The sequence below is a fragment of the Triturus cristatus genome, chromosome 5_1 (assembly GCF_964204655.1).
Source record: "Triturus cristatus chromosome 5_1, aTriCri1.1, whole genome shotgun sequence".
Lineage (NCBI taxonomy): Eukaryota > Metazoa > Chordata > Amphibia > Caudata > Salamandridae > Triturus > Triturus cristatus.
In genome coordinates this window covers 128,125,030-128,148,667 of record NC_140587.1, presented here as the reverse complement: position 1 = coordinate 128,148,667, position 23,638 = coordinate 128,125,030, and the positions used below count along the sequence as shown (strand labels likewise).

Genomic DNA, 23,638 nt, shown 5'->3' with positions numbered 1-23,638 from the left:
CTAAACATTTAAAAATCCAGCCAGACTCTGTTCCTGCTAAGCATAAGACTGGGTTAAGTCAGTATTCAGTCTCAAGGCGTCGCACATATGCAAGGGCTTGGTGGTGGGACCAGGTGCAGGGCGATTTTTTTTTAAGGTATCTGTTTTTGTGAAGTTTTTATTTGAATACTACAGTTTGGGGTTTTTGGAATTGTGACTTATACTTTGTATACACTTTTTGGAGTGACTGAGCAGGGCTCCACTGAAATATATTTAGAATATGAGTTTGGAATGAGCAAGGCTCCAATGCAGTGTATGCAGCCAGTGACGTGAGAATGAGTGAGGCCCCACCCAAGTGTATGAGGCCAGTGATGGGTGAATGAGTGGGACACCGATCAAGTACAAGAGGCCAGAATAGATGAATGAGTGAGACTGCACTGAGGCGTATGCACCCAGTGACGTGAGAATGAGGGAAGCGCCACCCAAGTGTATGAGGCCAGTAATGGGTGAATGAGTGAGACACTGATCAAGTGCAAGAGGCCAGAATAGATGAATGAGTGAGACTGCACTGAGGCGTATGCACCCAGTGACGTGAGAATGAGGGAAGCGCCACCCAAGTGTATGAGGCCAGTAATGGGTGAATGAGTGAGACACCGATCAAGTGCAAGAGGCCAGAATAGATGAATTAGTGAGACTGCACTGAGAAGTATATACTCAGTGACGTGAGAATGAGTGAGGCCCCACCCAAGTGTATGAGGCCAGTAATGGGTGAATGAGTGAGACACCGATCAAGTGCAAGAGGCCAGAATAGATGAATTAGTGAGACTGCACTGAGGCGTATGCACCCAGTGACGTGAGAATGAGGGAAGCCCCACCCAAGTGTATGAGGCCAGTAATGGGTGAATGAGTGAGACACCGATCAAGTGCAAGAGGCCAGAATAGATGAATTAGTGAGACTGCACTGAGGCGTATGCATCCAGTGACGTGAGAATGAGGGAAGTCCCACCCAAGTGCAAGAGGCCAGACTAGATGAATTAGTGAGACTGCACTGAGGCGTATGCATCCAGTGAGACTAAGGGAGGCCCCACCCATGTGTATGAGGCCAGACTAGATGAATTAGTGAGACTGCACTGAGGCGTATGCACCCAGTGACGTGAGAATGAGGGAAACCCCACCCAAGTGTATAAGGCCAGTAGTGAGTGAATGGGTGAATGAGTGAAACATCAATCAAGTGCAGGAGGCCAGAATAAATGAGTTAGTGAGGCCGCACTGAGGCATATGCACTCACTGACGTGAGAATGAGTGAGACCCTACTTAATTGTATGAGGTCACTAATGGGTGAATGAGTGACACAGAGACATTGATCAAGTGTATGAGACCAGTGAGTGTTAGGAATAAGCGAGACTGCACTTAGGTATATGCTGCTAGACATCAGTGTGAGTGAGTGAGTATACCCCTTGAATATCGAAACTAGAAGAACAAGGTATATAAATATGATTGCAAAATATGAAATCCAAAATACTGAAAGGTAAGTAAGATTTTCAACACCTATCTACATATATAGGTGTCTTGACGATATATATCTTGAAGCTACGTAGAGGTGAAGTTAGGAATAGCAAATCTATACTTCCCTATATGCACTTACCTTTTGATATGCTGGTCTCCGATATTTTGTATACAATATTCTTTTAACACAATATTCATAGCCTCAATATTCAGTAGTACAATCAAGTGAGTGTGCACTCACTGAGGCAGTTTGTGGGAGCACACAAGGCTCCATTGAAGTACTGATGCTATTAGACTGGGCAGTACAGACCTAGGCCACATCTCCGACCATCTCACCTGTAGGCTGAAGTTGCCAGCCAGCTGCTGTTTTTCCTTCTCGCCATCTTCCATTTCCCGCCTCAGGCCCACAATCTCCTCGGCCAGCCGGTTGCGCTCCCCCTGCAAGGCACTGATGGACTCAACCAGGCTGTGGATTCCTACCGGAGACATTGGAGACACCGGGGACGCCGGGTACATTCCACAGGGGGACGGCAGCATCATACCTGCAGTAAGGCAAAAAATGTCAGACCTCTGTAATCAGAGAGGGTGACTGTCAAAAGCATGGGCGAAATGTGTTCTGAGAAACTGACACCTACAATTTACACCTTGAGTTTGGTTTTCATATTTGGAGCAGCGCCTTACTACTTTGTACCAAGGTTTGCACTCTTCAAATTCCTCACATATACTCAAACCAGCAGACCTGCCCATACACTTGGTCCCCATATCCACTCATCTGACCACCTTTACCATGTACCAGTACAATGGAAGAGTCTGAGACTCATGCCACCTTAAATGGACTTCTCAGAAGGGATGTGGAGAAAATTGCAAAATGGACTAAACCAGAAGCAGGCTCCTGGTATCTGGAACTACTTGAAAGTCTACTTCAGAAGTGACCCTGCACTCCTGCAATGCAGCAAGGACCTTCAGACCCACCTCCTCTGAGTACACTGCCTCCCTACACCATAGCAATCACCACCGATGAATGTTCAGCCCCATTGTAAATGATCCTGAATCGTGCCTCAGCGCTCCAGTCCATGTTCAGTGCTCCGTTGCTTTCCAGCTACGCGTACTGTAAAGAAGAGCCTTTTCCCAGGTTTCCTTCAATGTAGCTTCATTTCTCTCAACATCCACAGCACAAAGAAAGGCGTCCAGTTCCCTTCAGGACTCTTGACATCATTGCTTTCCTCAACACTCTCACAAGAGAATTCCAGGCCCATGACATTTTCACCCATACCTATACAAATACCAGTACACGTTCACATATGAACATGGACTCTTAGGACCGTGGATGCATGTTGACCAAAGAAGACCAGGTACCCCGAGAAAGCCTCTCAGACAGAATTACTGGGCAGCTCTCTATAACAGCCAGCAAGAGTGAACCAATGGTGGCCCCGTGTCACAGATCCCTCATGGGGTAGGAGGAGACAGGACACACCAAACCCACCCTAAATCCAGTTCACTCCCTCCCAAAGCTATAAAGACCCTCCTTCTGCAAAGCCTACGGGACCACCAGGCTTACGCTTCATGGTTCAGCAAGAATCAATGGTCGGCCAGATTATTTTTTCAAAATTTGCATTTTGTTCTTGTATATCGCAAGCGTAAGTATACATAGATTTCAATCCTGGTGTATTTATATATAAAACACAGTCCATAAAGCATCTGTGTGGGCAGACATCTTCATGATACCTATCACACATCTCATAGTCCAGTCATACGGGGAAAGAAACCTCCCATCGCACCGAACCATCCAAAAAGTTGACTCTTGCTTATTATTATTATTATTCTTTATCACCACCTAGACCAAAGCCAAGCACCAGCCCCTCCGATAAAACCTCACAGCGGCCACACCTGAAGTCTATGCACACTCAACCCACATAACCAGGAAGCACTATGAAACATTCAAATTTGGCAGATGCACACTATGAGTATTCCGTTGATTGTTTGCCCATTATTTTATACATTCATTCATTCATTCATTCTTCCATCATTTGTGCATTAATGTGATTTATTAAAAAGGTTGATGAAAAGAGAGGGAGCGCACTCTGATTTACTCGTGTACTGTCGGTAAACAAGGTATGGGTGCAGACGAGTAGATCCCCCTGAGTAGGGATGAGAATACAGTGAGAGCACGTTCTTGTTGGAAACGTGTCACTCGAATTGCACTCCGGTGGAGAAATTAATCAAGCGAAGTTTGTATGTAGTTCATCAATTTATTCAGGTCACATGAATTTAATCATTCCTTTGAAAAGGTGTCGTTATCACTGGCGATTGTACATCACAAACGAGTATATTGTATTCATAACTCGGTATAGCCCAATGCATTTCGGGCCGGTGCGGCCCTTCGTCAGGGGCAGCACTAGAAGGGAGGATACAAGGGAACAGCTTTTACTAAATATGGAAGTATCAACGGCACAGTGCTGTAATTACACAAAGCAGAGGGCTCTAATCACACAGAAAAATGGGAAAGTATGGCTGGAGATTTAGATCTCTGCCTGAACTTACTTTTATTGTTTTTGGGAATTTGCAAACATTCCCAGAGTATTCCCAGGTATAGATTTCCAGGCATACCACTGAGATAGTTATGTGACTTTTCCCAAAGGCTTTTATTCTTTCTCTGGAGGGTTCTCCATAGTGGCGAACTCCGGACAGGAGGAATTGGATTTTTTTTTCCCATGATGAAAGCACTTCCTGTAGGTGATCCATTCTTCTTTCCATCTTAGGAGGAGAGTTTCTCCGGTTCTTCCCTCAAGTAGATCTCCAACCAGTTGAAGGGTAAGAGTGGCTCGGATAGGAGTTTGGAAATCCTCGCAAATGTGGGCATTCCCACACTTCCAAGTCAAGCCATGCCTTGGAACATCCCCTTCCTACCCTTTGAGAGGTATTTACTTATAGATTTCTCAACACTTGTGGCAAAGAAAGCCACAGTAGTAAATCGATTTACGTGCACCGGGAAGCCCTAAAATTCCTTTGACACCCTTTGAGTAATGATGAAGATGGCTCGGTTAGACTGTGATTTGGCGTGGAAGGACCAACCCGCAGCAATGTACTGTGAACATCATGTTGTTTCCCCAAAAGTGCCCTCACTCAACAAGAGGGTCTACTCACCGCCATGCATTTTCTCCATGACGTTCTGTTGCTCGCTGATGGTGCTCTCCAGGTTCTCGATCAAGCTGAGCTTGTCTCGCATCCTCTGCCGGTAGGCCCTCTTCAGCACCCTCAGCTGCTTCCGCCGCCGACTCTCCTCCTTCCGCAGCGCGCCGCGGTACTCCAGGGCCTTCTCCTGCAGCCGCTGCATCTGGGAGTAGTGCTCCAGGAAGGAGATGAGGTGGGACATGACTGAGATGAGAGGGGAAGGAGGGAGCTGAACATCAACCAAAACAGACCAAAGCAGAGGCCACAGCAGGACCAAAATGATCCAGGACACGTGCATAGCATAAGGACAAAACGTAAGCGGTGCGATTGTAGAGGAACCGTAAATAGCCAGGCACGGGGCAATCATTCAGCCAAGTGGGAAGAAACCAAAAATTTAAAAGGTGTGATTTGAAATAGCCAAAAACATTCAAGCAAGATATGGTGAAATCAGGTAGAGGAAGTGGCAAGTATCATGAAAATTCAGGCAGGGTATTGTAAAGTTAAGTGTGAATGGGATGGTGGTTCAGCAAAGGAATCAAAGATCCAGGCATGAAATATTCACATGTTCAAACCATCAAAAGAAGCCAGGCATAAATGTGTTACATCGGGCCAAGCGATGCAGCGAAGGGTAGAGTGGGGAGGGTATGTTGAGTTATTGATTGATGAGAAGAACAAGGTTGGAATGAGATGGGAAGACATTTCATATCACAGACAGGAAAGCAGGGGAAGAGATGTAAACAAGGAGGAAAAAAAGAGACAAGTTAGTTACTCAGAATCCAAAGGTGACAGCAAGGCACGCACACCATAGACGATGGGCTAGAATAAGATACATGACTAAAGTAGGCACCGTAGAAGAGCTTGGGGGGCATATTATCAAGAACGGCGTTAAAATTATCGCTGCTTTAGCGGCAGGAAAGAATTCCAATAGAAGCCCATGTCCACACCAGAACATGGGCTTCTATCGGAATTCTCAAGGGCATATTATCAAGCCCATTTTCGCCGCTTTAGCTGCAGTTTCCTGCCGCTAAAGAGGCGATAATTTTAACACCATTCTTGATAATATGCCCCCTAGAGTAATGTGTGTGTGTATGTGTGCACCGTGCATTTGTATATCTGTGTGTGCAAGTGTGGCGAGAGTGTATGCAAGTGTGTGTGTTGTGTGTGTGTGTGTGTGTGTGTGTGCGTGTGCCTGTGTGCATGTGCATTGTGTGTGTGTGTGCAAGTGTGGCAAATGTGTGTGCATATGTGTGCGTGTGTGTGCGTGTGTGTGTTGCAAACATGAGTAAATTACACATCCATGTAAGAGCTTTGGTTGGTTATCTGGTCCCACCAGGACACTTACTTATCAAAGCATACAGAGAGGGAGGAAAAGGAGAGTGTGTGTGTGTGTGTGTGTATGTGTGTGTGTGTTTGTGTGTGTGTCTGTATGTGTGTTGCCTTCCACAAATTGTTCTAAAACATGCCCTTTCACAGGAAGACATAGGCAAGGGGATTTTTTGAGATACATATTTGCTGCCATCAGAATTACTCTTACTTGAAATATAGTTTTAATTTTAATTGTCCGAATAAGACCCACACATCAAAGCAAATCAGACATTTTAAATCTTAAGTGTAACGTAAAAAAGTTCTCCAAAGTATATTGAAGCTCCCTTTCAACTCCATCACGTAACAGTGTAAATGTATGCATAGGTAAAGCATGTTGCGATATTATGAAGGAGAGGTGTTACTTACAACGCTAACGCCCATATAAATACAATTAGTGAAGCAACACTTGTCGATATGAGTGAAAGCAATGTCTCGCGGATGCAGGAAGAGCAGACAATGACGAAGGGATTCAATAAGGTGAGGGGAGGTGAGTCACCGACGCCCACGCAATGTTCACAGCCAGTGTCCACCCAGGGGTAAAATCAATAGCCCGCTCTAATTTATTTTATGCTCTAAATAACACTCATTTAGAATACTATCGTCAATATCCTGGGGCGTCTTTTCCACTAATCGATAGGTTGAGCGCGTTTTCCAGTCACGCTCATCCAGCGGGGATCTTCACTCCCAATCCACTCTCCATCGATGCTTATGTCCTGCCATGGCTCTGACGCCTTCTTTCTCTTGTATAGGGGGTGTCCATTGCAGCTGGGCACCAGAAATAGCAGAAACTCGAAATAACCACGGACAGTGTCAATGATCCCCCTTCGATTCACTGCATGTAAATTGATCTCATGCGGAGATCCTAAAAACCTGGCGAGCTGCGTCTCACCTGATCCAACAACTGGCATCCCTGGATTTTTATCTTTATAAAATTAAGGTCAAATTCTCAGAGGTTCCAAATGGATCTTGTTGTAAATAGTAAAAGTATAGTAAAGTTAACTATATTAACGTGAGTTAAAGTAAAGTATATTTCTGATGGATACTTCTAACGCGGATTCCACACCTTACAATATTCCTCAGGTGCCAGACTGGATCCAGACATTTTTTACAGTAGTGTTCCAACTTGTGCATAGGTGGCTCCGTGCACCTCTGCGTTGGCTCCATACCGCCTGGTGATGGAGCAGAGCTACATATAAGCGCACGCCAGGTGTGCTGACATCTTTTTCCACACATTCTGACACAGATCGGGAGCTCTGCTCCTATTTTTATCAGTTTTCAGACTACGTCTAAACGATTCTTCCGTGTGATAAGTAATGATGTACCCACCGAAATTGACAGATTTCAAGCTGTGCTGCGACTGCAAAAAGAAGTTGTCAGTCATGGACCTTCATGAGGTGTGTCTTTGGTGTCTGGAGTCTAATCTGTGTGATAAATGTGCACTCAAGCCCCCAAATGCGATCCGAGACATGGAGGCGAAGTTGAACCTTCCCAAACATAAGAAGAAGTCCCAGCCTGTCGTGTACGTACTGCTCACGCTCAAAGTTTCGAGTCTGGTCTTGTCCAGCCTCATGTCTATTCAGCTTTACGTTCAAAATCCTCCAGTAAGTCAATAGCCAAAGGCAAGCACAAGAAAGCGGAGCAAGACTAAACTACAACCCATCACTTCGAATCCAGGGACATGGCGTGAGGTCGTCACAACCAGCCACAGATCCGATTACTCAGTTGATTCTGACATGCCGCAAATTTGCCAGGCCATCGTAGACTCACCAACAAAGTGAGGCCATGTTGTAAAATTTTTAGTGCACTTCCGCCCATCTCTGACATGCCTTCGGGACCCACTCGATAACAAGGGACCTTCAGTCAAGTTACTGCCAGCAGGGTTTGTCTCTGGTGCCATCTATCCCCTTGTGACCTGTTACACAATCTATACCCACTGCAGGGTAGCCTTCCACTCTGGCCCTAGAGTCCACACCGGTTTCTGCCACCACAAAGCCAGTGTTAACACCCGTGGTGCCAGAGGATGATATGGTACAGGTGCCAGTGCCAGACTCTGACCCAACTTCAGCTAGAGCCTGACTGATATTGTTCTAAGTGGTCACAAAAAACACCACCCTTCATTTTACAGACTGCCTCTAACCCTATGTCTCTCCCACGTCACGGCTACCAGCACAGGCTCCATTCTCTTTTTTTTGCTGATTTTGATCTAATGCCAGAACAGAGGATGCCCCAAGATGTTTATCATGATGGTGAATGTGATGGTAGGCTTCCCAACATTCTACTAACTTTTATACATTGATTTCCAAAATGCCAGTGGGCTCGATACCTCTCCGCAGGCAGAGCGTGACTCGACACTTGAGCCACCAGTGGAAGAAAGTGCCTTGATCTTGGCCGCCTCTGAATAGACAGGTGGGCAGATGTCACAGAGCAGTTCCCAGTGACCCAGAGTTTCTCACTAAGCACCCCACCCCAGAAAGCCATAAGGGACAAACTCATCCAGATAGGCGATCTAAGAGGATTGATGCATTCTGTAAACATATGTTTTCTTCTACCAGTCTTGCACTGCAGTCCATGCATGTACCCTGTCTGCTGGGCCTCTACACACGTCTCGTGGGACATGGCCAGTGCAATCTTGACAGATGTCTCAGAATATTTTAGCCCAGAGTATATATGATGGGTAGGACGCAAGCAAATATGTTATCCACACAGGCCTGGATGCTTCTGATTATCTGGGTAGGGTGGTCAGTACCAAAGTCATCCTTCGTAGACATGTGTGGATGTGATTTACAGGATTCACAGGTGTTGTGCAGGTCTCCCTAATGGACATGCCCTTTGATGGGTTCCGCCTCTTTGGAGAGAGAAAGAGAGAGAGAGGCCACCTTCTCAGCCAGTGATGCAACTAAAGCCACAGCCCTTGGGAGGCCATGGCCACAGGTCTGGTAGAGTGTGACCTTGAAATGGGCATGAGTGCTCCAGTTCCCCCTTGCCTCCCACAGCAAGCATCAAACCACCTTCAGCGGCACATGTCCTACCAGTGGAAGGAAGGAAGAAACATTTCCTCCCAAGGTGGTGATCCATCACGTCCGACAGCTGAGTCTTGCAAATTATTTAAAATGGCAAGCCCTGCCTTTTCTCTCTTCCCTGCCTGCTACTCCTCCCACTCAGAATGAATGTCAGATGATCACTAACCCATCCTGTTACAGGAGGTGGGCCTCTTGCTCTCCAAAGGTGCCCTCAACTGGCGGTCTTGAAAAGGGGTAGGGGTTTTTACTGTCCTCATTTCGAAAAAGGACAGGGGCCTCAGGACTAGACTGGACCTTTGACCCCTGAACACCTTCCTGTGGAAGGATACATTCAAAATGCTAACACAGGCCTAGATCCTCTTCGCTTTGGACCCAGGAATCTGGATGATGTCCTTAGACTTGCAGGATGTGTATTTTCGTCCTGCAGTGACATAGGAAGTGTCTGCAGTTCAAAGTAGGCCAGGGGCATTTTCAATGTGCTATGATCCCCTTTGACCTCACCAGTCCCCCTCGAGTGTTCAGAGAAGTGATAACAGTGGTCGCTGCCCATCTTCAGAGGTCAGAAGTACCTGTATTTCCATACCTTAATGATTGGCTGCTAAAAGCTGATAAGGGCAGGCTCGCTGCCATCTGTCTTGGGCCACCTCCAGGCGCTGGCAGAACGTTTGACATCATTAGGGTTCACTATAAACAAGCCAAAGTCCTACCTGGTTCCTTCACAGAGGCTTTCATTTATGGGGATGATCCTGGACACACTGGAAACACTGGAGGTCATTCAGGGTTTGATGCCAATATTTCAGGCTCAGTCTGAAGGTGAGCGTCGCTCTGTGGATTCTTAGTCTCTTGGCCTCGTGCATCCTCCTCATCAGCTATGCCAGGGGGCCCATGGGTGCTCTGCAATGAAACCTGAAGTTCCAATGTTCCCAGCATTAAGGCAATGTTACCTGCACCATCCAGGTCGGACAGCTTGAGATTTACAGTGGTGGCTTGTAGACCATAAATTTTCCAGCGGCAGGCCCCTCTCCCTTCCCCACTCAGAACTGACATTGGTGTGCACACGCATAACTGCTGGGCGAGGGAGGTCATCTTGGAAAGGAGAAGATTAGAGGTTTGTAGTTTATAATCGAGAGTTGGCTCCACATCAGTCGCCTGGAACTGCGGGTCATCTGTCTGCACTGGAGGCCTTCCTGCCATCCATCAAGGGGAGGCTGGTGCAAGTTCTTACGGAACTGTCACCGCAAAGTGGTCCTGCAATAAACAGGTCTGAGTGGGGTGCTGGTTCCTGTGCAAGGCAGCTTTGGCATCTCTAGTTGGAGCATCAAGGCATCCACCTAGCAGAATCCCTAAATTCCAGGACAGATGAACCAACTGAACCCAATAATCTTATTGGCTCTGGATTGGGCCAGGAGAGTGTGGAACTACTGCGCATGAGCATCTGTTCTCCAATTAGACTGGCACTTCGAAAGATGTCCTGTCTTAGCAACAGGCAGAGTCCTCCTCATGAAATTTCAAAATCTACAACTACATGTGTTGAGATTGACAGGCAGCAAAAGACTGCATTTGATTTGCAACCTGAAGTGGTGGATGTCATCCTTGCCATTCGGCGCTCTTCCACACAATCAATCTTTGCCAGACTATGGGACAAATTTGTTACCTGGTGTGGTGTTCGCAACACTGGCCCCTTATAGGCAAAGCCTTTGGTTTGTCTTGTCTTTATCCCAGCAAAACATTGCAGTGGGCACTACAATAGGTTATTAGTCAGCCCTTTTGGCCTTTCTATGTTTTCCGGAGCAACTGTTCCTTCTCAAATCACCTGTTGTGATATCGTTTATAAAAGTTTCGGAATGTTTCCTCTCCAGGCCATTAACTTGGTCTCAACTTTCCTGCCATGTTTGCCTTTCAAGATGATGCAGAGCTGTTCACTGCATCTCTTCAAAGAACGTTCTCCTCATTGTGATTACGTCAGCTTGTCACATGAATATAACTACAGGCATTTTCATTTTTCCCAGACAAAAAGGTGCCGGGGACTCAAGTGGCTTTCTTGCCAAATTTCATGACTCCCTTCGACGTTGGGCAATTCACCACTCTACCAGTGTTCTGTGATCCCTCTTACCCCTCTAAAGAGGAGGAGAGGCAGCATCAGTTCACCCCAACATGCCTTTAAGTTTTTACATTGATTGTACCAAGGAAAATTGAGTGGATGAGCAGCTCTGGGTGGGGTTCTCTGGGACAAACTAATGGAAAGCTGAGTGAAAGAGCATGGATAGATCTGCAACGCACTGGACAATAAACAGCCCCTGAAGGTTACTCATTTTAATGAATTGTAGAGATGCATATGTTATTAAATCCAAATATAGATTGTTGGTCATGCACAATAAATTCATATAAGAAAATTAATAGTTTTAAAGATTTTCTTTTCTTAAGGTTCCTCCTTGATCTGTTATAACTCACCATCATACGTCCACACAGCCACAATAATAAAACAACACACCCATTATCATACTTCCACACAATCAACACCATATTCGAACCACACTAGTCATCCTACATTAACAGAACCCACCTCAAAAAAAGAAAAAAACATTACTTTCATAAAAAAAGTTTGAGTATTATGTTAACAGTGACTATGCCATAGAAATAATTAGATACATACTTTAGGTAGCATAAAGTTACATAGTCTTGCACATGTCACTAGAATGTTAAGATTAGGATAAACATTTAGGTAGACAGACAGACGGACCACAGGTATTTCCAGGTGAATGAGTGGTGATTGGTGATCAGACTCATTAATCCACTTACCTTCCCGTTCACACTTTCCTTATCCAGGCTGGAAGATTTTCCTCTGGCTGCTTCCTGCTTGAAGGACAGGAACTCAGTCAGTGGAGTGGTGGCATCCCCAAACATCCCGCAATCGAGCTCCAGCTCTTCCTCGTCGTCCGTTCCTCGCCCTCGATCACTTTCAGAGCTGCCTGTGAAAGTCAAAGGAAGGCAGTGAGGGGCTGGGACACAGGATCTTGCAAAGGGGATTGCACAAAGGTTGGTACTGAAGACCCAGGCTCTGATGCACAGGAAGCAGCCGCCATCAACAAAGCATTGGAAGAGCCTGGCATGGACCGTTCGCACACATACATGCAAAGAGACAGACGTTTTCAATGGTAGGGCCACATACGAAACCGCTGTTCAGTTTTTTACAAATTCCACCCCACCTTAGGATCTACGTTTGTGAGAAGACCAGTATATGTTCTTAAACATCCAGTAGGAATCTCCTGTCCTAGCATCCTAAATAAAAAGGTGCATTGACCCTCTAAGGACTAATCATGCCCTCCTTGGTCCTATAATCTTTGATAAAAGTCTGTATCTCCATGTTCTAATAAGCCGCCACCTTGATCCTAAACACCGCTTTCCTTATCGTCCAATCACAAACATTAACTTTTACGGTTCTTGAAGATCACCCATAATTTTAAAACTATGTTGAAGAATACCAGAGTTTGTGCTGATAGGCATTAGGCTCAGCATGTAGTCAAGATATGACACTGTGCTATTGAGGGTGGCGGATCAGTGTGAGGAAGCTGTGTTGATGCCGTTAGATGCTCAGTAGCCTGAACCACACCATCACAAGCCCAGGCAGGCTTGGGGTGACAGACACTCAGTTCAAGCAACAACACGATTCTCCAACTTCCAGAGCTGCCGCATCTGTACAACAGTCTTCAATAAAAAAATAGACACAACCAAATGTTAGCTGAGCAATATAACGTGCACCAAATTCTAATTGAATCGGATGGATGAGTATAACTGACCCTAAAAAAAGCTAAAACATATAGCAAGTTAAACAAGCATTGGCAAACAGGTTTGCCGTTGGCTGCCAGCCTAATGGCTTTGTCAATGTTTGTTTGTATTTTGATTTGTGTTGATTTTTGCAAAACTTTATTAATGGGGAAGCTGACTGGCCCATGTCAATCTTAAAAACGTGGCTAAAACCAAAAATACTTTTTGGTCCCTAGATACACACATTGCCATAGTAATTCCTTGCACTGAATGGACCTACACTGCGTGAGTGAGTGCTCCTTGTAGAAACCCAGAATACCGTAACTCAAAGCGAAGATTGCCAACGGCTGAAGTGGGATGACCACTACACAATGCTGTATGCTGTACTGGGCTGAAAAAATTCAATAATAACAGACGAATGATGGAAGAGGGCTGGCTGAAAGCCCCTCTCGGCAAGAATATTATACATATAATTTTAGTAAAATCAAAAGTTGTTGACTAACACTAGTCCTAAAATGTTTACTGCTCTGTATCTTCCTTTTACAATTGCAAGTCCTTGGCTGGTTGGTAGTAAAGCCTGGTGTCTACATCTGAACTCTGCCCTAACTAATGAAACTCTTCGCAGCGCCTGAAAGTATCCTAACCTGTTCTGCACGATGACCCCGGTAATATTGGAAAATGATTGGGTCGTTTTGGCTTGTGCCATAATTGGCCCAAAAATCAGCTGTCATAATTCTTTGCATAATGCATCCATGAAAATTAGTTCATAACATATACATCCTTTTAGAAATCAGCAGCAAAAATAACAAAAAAAATTACTGGGCCAGCCCTAGCTAAACTTGACTTAAAAAAACTACATTGTCTGCCACATGTATTGTAGAGGAGATCAAATTCTAGTTCCTTTTTTGCTTGCCCCCTCAGACAATCACAAGTATTGCATCATTATACTGTAACTACTCTCCCGCTCTACACGCATTTTGGGACATGGTCAAATTTGCCTTGTTCTGTCCTTCGGATAATAAATTAGAGCAAGATATTGCTCCTAAGTTATGAAACATCGTACTAGCAGATTTCCTCAGACGGGAAATTTTCAGGACCTTTGGAAGACTTATCGGTGGTGCTAATATGGGCCAAGAGTCCATTCTCCTATCCTAATCCGATCGAATGCCACCAAAAGATTTAGTGCTGTGCAAATGGATTTTGAGTTTGAGTTTGAGTGAACCTTCTTTCACAAACTCATCAATTGCAAAAATGCGCCTCCACTAATGTTATTTGACAAAGTGTGTCAATACAAAATTAATAAAATCTATTCCAAAAAAAACAGCTGCAACTCCATGTTCCTAATACAAACCCCCTACATTCACTGTGACCACAACTCTGACCATAACTCTGAACGGACACCAAACCCCCAGGTCTTACACTCAGCCCATCCCTAACCCTTTCCCTATCATTTTTTTAAACACAAATTTTTACACTTATAAGGTCAATTAGACCCTTGTTGTAATAATGGGGGCACAATGATGACGGTGGAAATAACACTTGTGCTGGGGTTCAGCTTTGGTTTCTCATACAAGGGTGGAAGAAGTAAGTCATAATGCAAAAATTAGCATTTCTGCAAAATTGTGTGCATAAAATGAGACACACAGTTTAATGCACACCAAGCAGCATTTTATTTCGTGGGACTACAGGATGCATCCATCCAAAATGGATGCAAGGGGCATTTTTGCACTAAGAAATAGAGCTCAACGCATAATTAATCTTCTCTTGTGATTCCGGGGAATCTTGCGGAATTTTAAGGTAATTCCACAAGATTATGCTACATGGAATTACACAAGTTACGCCCATCTCTAATCCTATCCTGACGTCTTACCTCCCTACCATGCTACCTCAGCCCTACCAAATATAAATACAACACTTCATAACCACTCTGTTGGAACTTGACTCATTCCACTTACCGGCCAACACCATCTTCAAAACCAGCTGCAACATCTTCAAAGCCATCACGGCCAGCAGCCCAGACCATCTGGCTGCAAAGCCCACCACCCGTAGCGGCTCCTGGCACAGGCTGCTGCTTGGAAACCGTCAGAATGCAGACAGAGCAGTGCAAGAAATGCCCACAAAAAAAGAAGGTATCACGTCTTCTCCATCTATGCGCCCAGGATCATCTCTGTCTCCATCAGGACCACCACAGCATCAATGCACCCAGGATCTGAACCAACATCTCTGTCTCCATCAGGACCACCACAGCATCAATGCGCCCAGGATATGAAGCAACATCTCTGTCTCCATCAGGACAACCACAGCATCAATGCACCCAGGATCATCTCTGTCTCCATCAGGACCACCACAGCATCAATGCGCCCAGGATCTGAAGCAACATCCCTGTCTCCATCAGAACCACCACAGCATCAATGCACCCAGGATCTGAAGCAACATCTCTGTCTCCATCAGGACCACCACAGCATCAATGCACCCAGGATCTGAAGCAACATCTCTGTCTCCATCAGGACCACCACTGCATCAATGCGCCCAGGATCTGAACCAACATCCCTGTCTCCATCAGGACCACCACAGCATCAATGCACCCAGGATCTGAAATCATCTCTGTCTCCATCAGAACCACCACAGCATCAATGCACCCAGGATCTGAAGCAACATCTCTGTCTCCATCAGGACCACCACAGCATCAATGCACCCAGGATCTGAAGCAACATCTCTGTCTCCATCAGGACCACCACAGCATCAATGCGCCCAGGATCTGAAGCAACATCTCTGTCTCCATCAGGACCACCACAGCATCAATGCGCCCAGGATCTGAACCAACATCTCTGTCTCCATCAGGACCACCACAGCATCAATGCACCCAGGATCTGAAGCAACATCCCTGTCTCCATCAGGACCACCACAGCATCAATGCACCCAGGATCTGAACCAACATCTCTGTCTCCATCAGGACCACCACAGCATCAATGCACCCAAGATCTGAAGCAACATCTCTGTCTCCATCAGGACCACCACAGCATCAATGCACCCAGGATCTGAAGCAACATCTCTGTCTCCATCAGGACCACCACAGCATCAATGCACTCAGGATCTGAAGCAACATCTCTGTCTCCATCAGGACCACCACAGCATCAATGCGCCCAGGATCTGAACCAACATCTCTGTCTCCATCAGGACCACCACAGCATCAATGCACCCAGGATCTGAAGCAACATCCCTGTCTCCATCAGGACCACCACAGCATCAATGCACCCAGGATCTGAAGCAACATCTCTGTCTCCATCAGGACCACCACAGCATCAATGCACCCAGGATCTGAAGCAACATCTCTGTCTCCAACAGGACCACCACAGCATCAATGCACCCAGGATCTGAAGCAACATCTCTGTCTCCATCAGGACCACCCCAACCCTGCTCCAATTTGGAAAAGAGCTCTAGACACCCTCTGTAACAAACACATGCTAACACGCCAACAGCGGAGCTCCGCTCTCAGAGCCTTTTGGCTAGGCTTGCACCATACAAATACCACATGCATAGGTACTTCCCTATACAGCACCATTCTTCTCTCAAACTGCACAGGGCATCCTTCATGCTGCACAGCACAGCATTGGCTCACACTGCCCACTTTGGCACCCAGACTTCACTCGACCGCATTCGCACGACTTCCTAAACCCTTCACCCTTCGCCTAGCATCCCTTACAGGTCACCCTTCGTAAACTTCATCCTATAACCGACTCAACTACACGTCCTGCACTCAGACTGTACCCCACAGCACAAGCATTCACTCCTCAGCTCTCACTCGACCACATGTGCACGTGAGCTGCATCCGACATGTTATTTCACAAAATCCACACTGCGCCTTCCACAGCGCGCCAGGAAACTCACGTTTCACTTCACAGCACTATGATCACAACTACCGCCCCCACCCGCCCCGGTTGTTTACACAGCTTGCAGCACTCTCCCTGCTCTCAAGCAGAGACTGATTCTACTCAGTGGCACTTGCACTACACTCTACAGGCCCCGCACTGCACCATAGAGCCCCCGCTTTGCTTACACTGCACCTACAGCAGTATGCACAGGGTACTTTACAATCAGCCTGTCACAGCAATATAGGGCAGAATCAATCCTAAAACATTTAATTTGCAGGAGATCTTAGGGTCATCCCAAGACATGTCAGGCCTTTGAGTGTGATGAGCATGCATCACCCTGACCCACCCCATACTTTGTGAGAGGCAACTTCATCCGTTCTTGACAGACAGACAGACAGACAGACAGACAGACAGACAGACAGACAGACAGACAGACAGACAGATAGACAGACAGATAGATAGATAGATAGATAGATAGATAGATAGATAGATAGATAGATAGATAGATAGATAGATAGATAGATAGATAGATAGATAGATAGATAGATAGATAGATAGATAGATAGATAGATAGATAGATAGATAGATAGATAGATAGATAGATAGATAGATAGATAGATAGTCAGTCAATAACCAGAGGTGTAGCCTTGAGGGGGTGTTTGGGGTGTAGCACCTCCCAAATACCTGCATTTTGGATTGGTTTTGGGACTGAGGGATCAGGTACCTAAATATATCTAGCGAGCAGTTCACCACAAATGTAGTAAGTCTGCACCCGTAGACGCACTCCTTGAACGCGGGCATATTGACTCCTCTTTGTCCTTCACAAGCATTGCAAGTAGTAGGCTCGGAAACGGAAACCTGTGTCAGGCATAGGTTTCCAGGCCTACTACTACTAGCTTCCTGATAATAAAACCCCCAAAGGGGAGTGGATGAATGCTTGCAGCAGTCTAACCAGTGGCAATGCTGGGGATAGAATTCTAACCCCGTGTTTTCACCCACCCCACTGTGCCACTCTAGACAGAGTCCAGCTGATGTAAGTCAGTACTGCCCTGCTCCTCATGGGAACAGTCCATCCCAAACCTTTGGTCATCTCACCCCTCCAACCTGTCGCCCCCTGCTTTTTTAGTTGGAAAATTTAAGATTCACATCCCCCCGCCCGAATCTCATTGACCAAGCTACGGCCCTGTCAATTACTTCTTAGCTTCATGGGTAAAGGTACCCCTGGCAGAGTCTACCCATCACCACTCTATGCCTTTTTGCTACCATCTTCCTGGCCAAACGACCATGTCTCTTGTTAGCCTTCTCAGGAGCAGTAACAGAAGGTCCCTCCTAGAACACTGATCCTCGTCTGGGGCTCTGGCTGCATTAAACTCATCAGCTATTCCAACCACATATAGTAAAGCTTCGAAAAGTGACCCCAGTGTGACTCATATAGGACCACACCTCCCCTTTCAGCTGTGATTTTACACACTGACTAAAAATAAGCACCCTGCATCGGAGTATTCAGTTCACTACGAAGGATATCATTATTTTTGAAGGAATACCATTTATGAAACTTTTCACCAACGTCATCAGACAACATTCTCCTCCCTCGTTGCTACAAAACCCCCAGGGAGGTTCTTAGCTCTGGATGGAGAGATCAGTTACCCATACCTCGGCCATCTCCACTCCTCCTCAAGGTGACATTTCTAGTCCATGTTTCCCTTTCTGTGTGTATTTCATTGGTCATAATGAGTTGGTGACCACTTTGTGGGTCAACACAACTAGTACTCCAGACTATAGATTCGAGGAGAAGCCACCCAAGGAGGACGAATGGTTGTCTACTGGTGGGGCGGCCGACACTTGAACGAGGAGACCTGGGTTCTATATCAGCTCCGACACTTGAATGAGAAATATATGATTCTGAGCAAATCACTTATGGCCTAATTTAAAGTTCAGAGGAGGGGGCATTCCTCCACAAACGTGGCAAAGTGCTCTGATGGCGGGTCCTGCAGTCTGCCTCTTCTATTATGAGTCGTGGAGTGTTAACTTTCCGACAGTGGTGTCTCTGCTGTCAGAAAACGGACTCTAACTAGCAGTTACTTCAGAGGAAACATTTGGAGGCATATCATCAAGGTGGCGCTATAACATTATCTCCGCTTTTGCAGCCGAAAAGCTGCGATAATTTTATCGCTTTATCAGCAAGGTCACGCTATCGCGTGAATCCTTGCCTTAGCGCCCTTTCCCTTAACGCCCAGCTTTGCATCTCTAATGAGATGCAAAGTGGGCGTTCCATTCCAAAATAACTGGAGAAATGTCGCTAACTGACATAACTCCAGTTATCAGTGGGCACGCTAACAAGCATAGCGATAAGAAAAGTAGCGCTAACCGCGGTTATCGCTTCTTTCCTTACGCCTGCTTTCAGGTTGACTTAGCCATTATATCCAATGGAAGGTGGCTAAGTCCACCCTGCCCTATCAACAAGCTATCGCCAAATGTTGTGCGATTTCCAGCGATAATCGCACATTTGACAGCTTGCGCCTGGAATTTTATCGCTGTTGAGATAAGCGTTGCTGATAGCATGCTATCTCAGCGAAAATATTCAGCTTTAGCCGGCGATAATTATCCTAGCGCTAAGTGCGCTTAGCGATAATTATCGCCGGTTGTTGATGATATGCCCCGTAGTTCCTTCTGAAAACACAGACTCACCACTGCGCCTGCGGTAATCTCTATATATGGTGGGCAGAGTCCTTCCAGGGTAAAAGGCGTAGTGTCCTCCAGCACTCTGACAGTCGGCGGGCCACCCATCAAAGTCAAAATTAGGCTCCTATTCTGACTGTGCCCAAAAAAAGCAAATATGTGAAATGCAATGGCAAACACATAATATAGTGTAATCATATATGTAAACCTCTATGTGATATAACAGCTTGGATCTTGTATTATCATCCCTTCCCACACCATGAGTACCACACTCCATTGCTTTGCAGCTATGTTTGTGCTATATAAATACCAATACACACACATATTTCAAGTCAATACATTCAAAGCATGGACAGCAATGCCTTTGTTGTATGTGTTTTATGGCTTTCACAGAAGACTTAAGTGCCCCCTGCCCTCCATTTGCCAATGTTTACAAGCACTGAGTTTGCACAAATTAATAAACAAAAAAGTGTGTGGGTACTCACTGTCCAGCTCAGCGAGCTCCGCCCACACGTCCTCACATGGTGGTTTGCCGCTCTTCCTGATCCTGCTCTTGGTGGAGGTGGGATTCGAACCCTGTGAGACGAGAGAAGAAAGGAGGCGTGGGTAAAAGATGGGCCATGCCAACTTCAACGCTGCTCATGTCAGTACCAACCCCAAGCTTGGAATGTGTGCTGGCCCCAAGTACACAGGGCTGCACCCCATTATACTGAGACTTCATTACTCCTGCCACTGCTTCATTTGTAAAACAACAAAGTACGAGGGTCCAGGGTATTTCACTCAGGTCCACTGCAGCTGGCAAACCCCACGTCACTTTAAACTGCAGGTTTAGGACCGGATTTCACCATTATTGAAAGCTATAATAAATAGTTGAACCCTCCACAACTGAATTTTGCTTAAAGATTCACACACAGAGCCACTTTGTAGTAGATTCTCATAAATGCATGGTGGTATTTATAAATAAGTGCCAGAGCCAAGCACCAGCACAAATTATGCACTGACTTCGACCTTTACTGAGATACACATATGGTTACAAAATCCAAACTGGCCTTACCAGGCATCGGGCGTTTCCCTGGTAGGCTGGAAGGGAGGGGGGATGGTTTTGTTAGTTGGGGGGCGCTTTTGTAGTGGTGCAGCAGTTTTAAAAGCACTGTTCCTTGTATATCCAGCAGTTTTCAGGCAACAATAAAAGTGTAAAGATACCTCTGGTGATTAATGTACCGGCTGGAGAGATATGAGAGTTTTCTCTAGTGGCAGTTTGAGTCATCTAAGGTAGCGCAGAGGGTTAATATGCCTGCTGCTAAGAACATGCACCATGCATATCAAAGAATAGTATTTACAGTATTTTATGTGCATAGCTCAGTGGGTTACTGCTTTTCTCACTGAGACTCTTTTGTTACAGTGCAGTTCATAAATTACAGTCATAATCTAGCACAGTGAGCTATGAACTGCCTCAAAGAGCTGCATGCAAACTGAATGGTACAGGTTAGAAAGGTATGTTTTTCCCCAGACTTTCATTATCCTGATGTTGCTGAAAATGGTTTGTTTGGGTAGAAATAAACTCTTATTAGTAAAGTCAGCCCTAACTGCTGTGTTACCTACAGACCAAGCACTCTGAAACAACGCCTACCAGTATGGAAGACGTGAATCCCACACCTTGTATCCCCTTTGCCTTATGTAACATTTTCTGTTACTGATGTACACACATGGCATTCATGTCATCTGTATGTGTGTGATGTAAAATGCTCCAACGCCCACACTGACATGAGAGGCGCTATAAAAGCAATAAAATACATGTGAGAGAGGGGCTATGGAGAGATGAGAGGCACCGTTGGAGGGTGATAGTGACGGAATCATTGAAGTGCCCCGATAAAGATGGCTTTATCCTGGTGCACTGTAAGGTCATCATTTCCTGCGCTTTAAAAAATAATACAATTGAATATAAATGAAAAATGTGTTGTAGAATGCACCATCTTTACTCACATTTTCTTGAAAGTAAAACCCCCCAAAATCCCACTTGCACTCGCTATGAACCGTACGGGGGCTGGTCTGACAAAATTTGCCAGGGCAGGGCTGCTTTGAGTTCCCAGTATGGCCATGATGGTTACTAAAACACAGCATTAGCTTGATGTAGGTTTAAAGGAACCATTGCTGAGATGTTAAGAATATGAGAATACTCTGAGAATAAAGGAACAGAAAAGGTAAATTTGGAAAAAAAATTGATTGAATTTTTTAAATTATAGATCCAAAGTTTATTAACAGCGAGTCCTTTTTTTGGTGTCTATTTTTCATTTTAATGAAATGTAATTAAAATAACGGTTCTCATTGTAAAACTATGTGTAAAATGATGCATTAATAATTCGTTTAAAAGTGCTAATATAAATATAAAATGTAAATGATTAGTCAATTAAATAGTGTGTGAATGAAATATTTTGGAAAGTTATTCAAACTGGTAATAAATAATTGATTACATGCGGGCATTTAAAAATAAATTGAACTTAAATAAAAAAATATAGATAATTTAAAATAAACATCAAGAATTGCATAACAAAGTAAATGTAAAAAAAAAAGTGGGGTAAAAATGGAAAAAGAAGTGAATAAAATTCTTGGCCAAAGAAAACATTTACAAAATGTGAATCTTGAACGTTGCATTGTTTCTAATAAAAAGAGTTTTAAAAAACAAAAAAAACAAAAAAAATGGGAATCTTGTAGAGTTGCGGTTAAGTTGTATCGGTCACCGCAGTTCCACCTACATCAGTAGCATGACGAAGGAGGTTTGGCAGTGCAGCAGCAATGTCAAGGGAGACCTGCCACCCTTAGGATAATGTTCACCTTGGGTTCCGAAGGAAGAGAGCAGGCCCTTCGCTAAGTGTGCAGAGGGGGGAGGGGGAGGGGAAGGGAGCGGGGGAGAGGCATGGCAAGTAAGGCTTTGGACCACCAGGCTCTGCCTAAATAGCCCCCACCTGCCCTCCCCTTTCACAGCAAAAAGGAACTCATTCGGGCCTCCACCCCTGCCCTGGGGAAGTTTTAAATGGAACCCCGCTGTGCAGAGCATTCGCTCCTGAGCGGGAAACCTCCCCTATGGCATTGCCTTTTCACAGGGTGGCCATGTGATGGGCTATGGTGGAGCAGCGTCAAGTAAAGGAAAAATAAAATGATAATAACTTTTAGTTAATATAATATTATGTTTCCTTTGTGGGCTGACGGGTGGGCGGCTCTGCTCTGCTCTCGGCGCAGAGCAGGGGAGGAGTAGTTTGTGTTACAATCAAGAAAGATACGCAGGTAGGTCTCGTAGATACGGGTTATGGATTTATTCTACAAGTTACTTCATAGGGTCACAGGTTACAGGAAGATGATAAGATCCATATTATGCCCCACCAGGAGCAGCCTCCTCGCTGCTCAGCCCATTCACTCCAACTCATTCTCCCTACAACACAAACACCTGAACATTCCAATGACCTCACCATTGGCTGAGCAGCAAGGCAGAGAACCACAATAGGGAGGATGCATTAACCAACAACTAGATTATAACAGTTTGCTCACTCCTAAGTGCACAATGATTGTTTGGTCGGCCGTCTCAGGCTGCCCGAACCACTCATGCGCACCTTCCCCGTTCTTCATGCAGGCTGCATTACAGCCTGCATGGAGAACATGCCCAGGACCCAATTCCCTGGTTGAGCGTCAACCCCTCACACTCAAAACCAATCACGATGCTTCATTGCAGCGTTGTGATTGGCCAGGGGAGCATGGCTGTTCTTCCTGACTACTAGCTTCCTGCCCCACAAGGACAGCAGGAGTAGGGATACAGGACCCCACGGCGAGGTGAGTATATATATATATTATTTTTTTGTTCAACCCTGTACCCCCCTGTGCCCACACACCCCCCCCAACCCCCACACCCGGGAGTCAGGCCGGCTGCAGCTGGTGATGAGGGGTGAAAGTGTGTGTCACACAGAGGTACTACGTGAGTTGGCAGGTTGGTAAAGACCCAAGAGGGGGTGGATCTAGGGAGAGACAACAGAACAATAAATAAAACACAGAAGTTGCCAACATGGTCAGGGTGGGGTACAGCATTAGCTGTGCAAATTGTGGCCTGGGCGCAGAGTATGGAGGTCACACTCACAAAGGCGAGATGTGGGAGATGGTGGGGTGTGCTAGTGTTGGCGTCTGAAAATCAAGATGTCTGAGAGAACTGAGTAGTTACTCCAGAGAGAATTTGTATTTATTTATTTATTTGTGTCATTTTCTACAGCGCAGAAGTGGCCCATAGGCATCAGAGAG

The 23,638-nt window shown here is 45.6% G+C and overlaps 1 protein-coding gene across 1 annotated transcript in view; it reads right to left on the bottom strand.

The window, feature by feature from the left end:
- The window catches only part of KIFC2 (kinesin family member C2), a 256,527-nt gene that overhangs the window by 143,498 nt on the left and 89,391 nt on the right, over positions 1 to 23,638 (bottom strand). Inside the window, exons 2-5 of the mRNA XM_085604567.1 lie at positions 19,843 to 19,933; positions 11,841 to 12,010; positions 4,630 to 4,885; positions 1,822 to 2,027 (exon numbers count right to left, since the gene is read on the bottom strand). Of these exons, the coding sequence (XP_085460693.1) occupies positions 1,822 to 2,027; positions 4,630 to 4,885; positions 11,841 to 12,010; positions 19,843 to 19,933 (723 nt within the window). The remainder of the gene's footprint in view (positions 1 to 1,821; positions 2,028 to 4,629; positions 4,886 to 11,840; positions 12,011 to 19,842; positions 19,934 to 23,638) is intronic.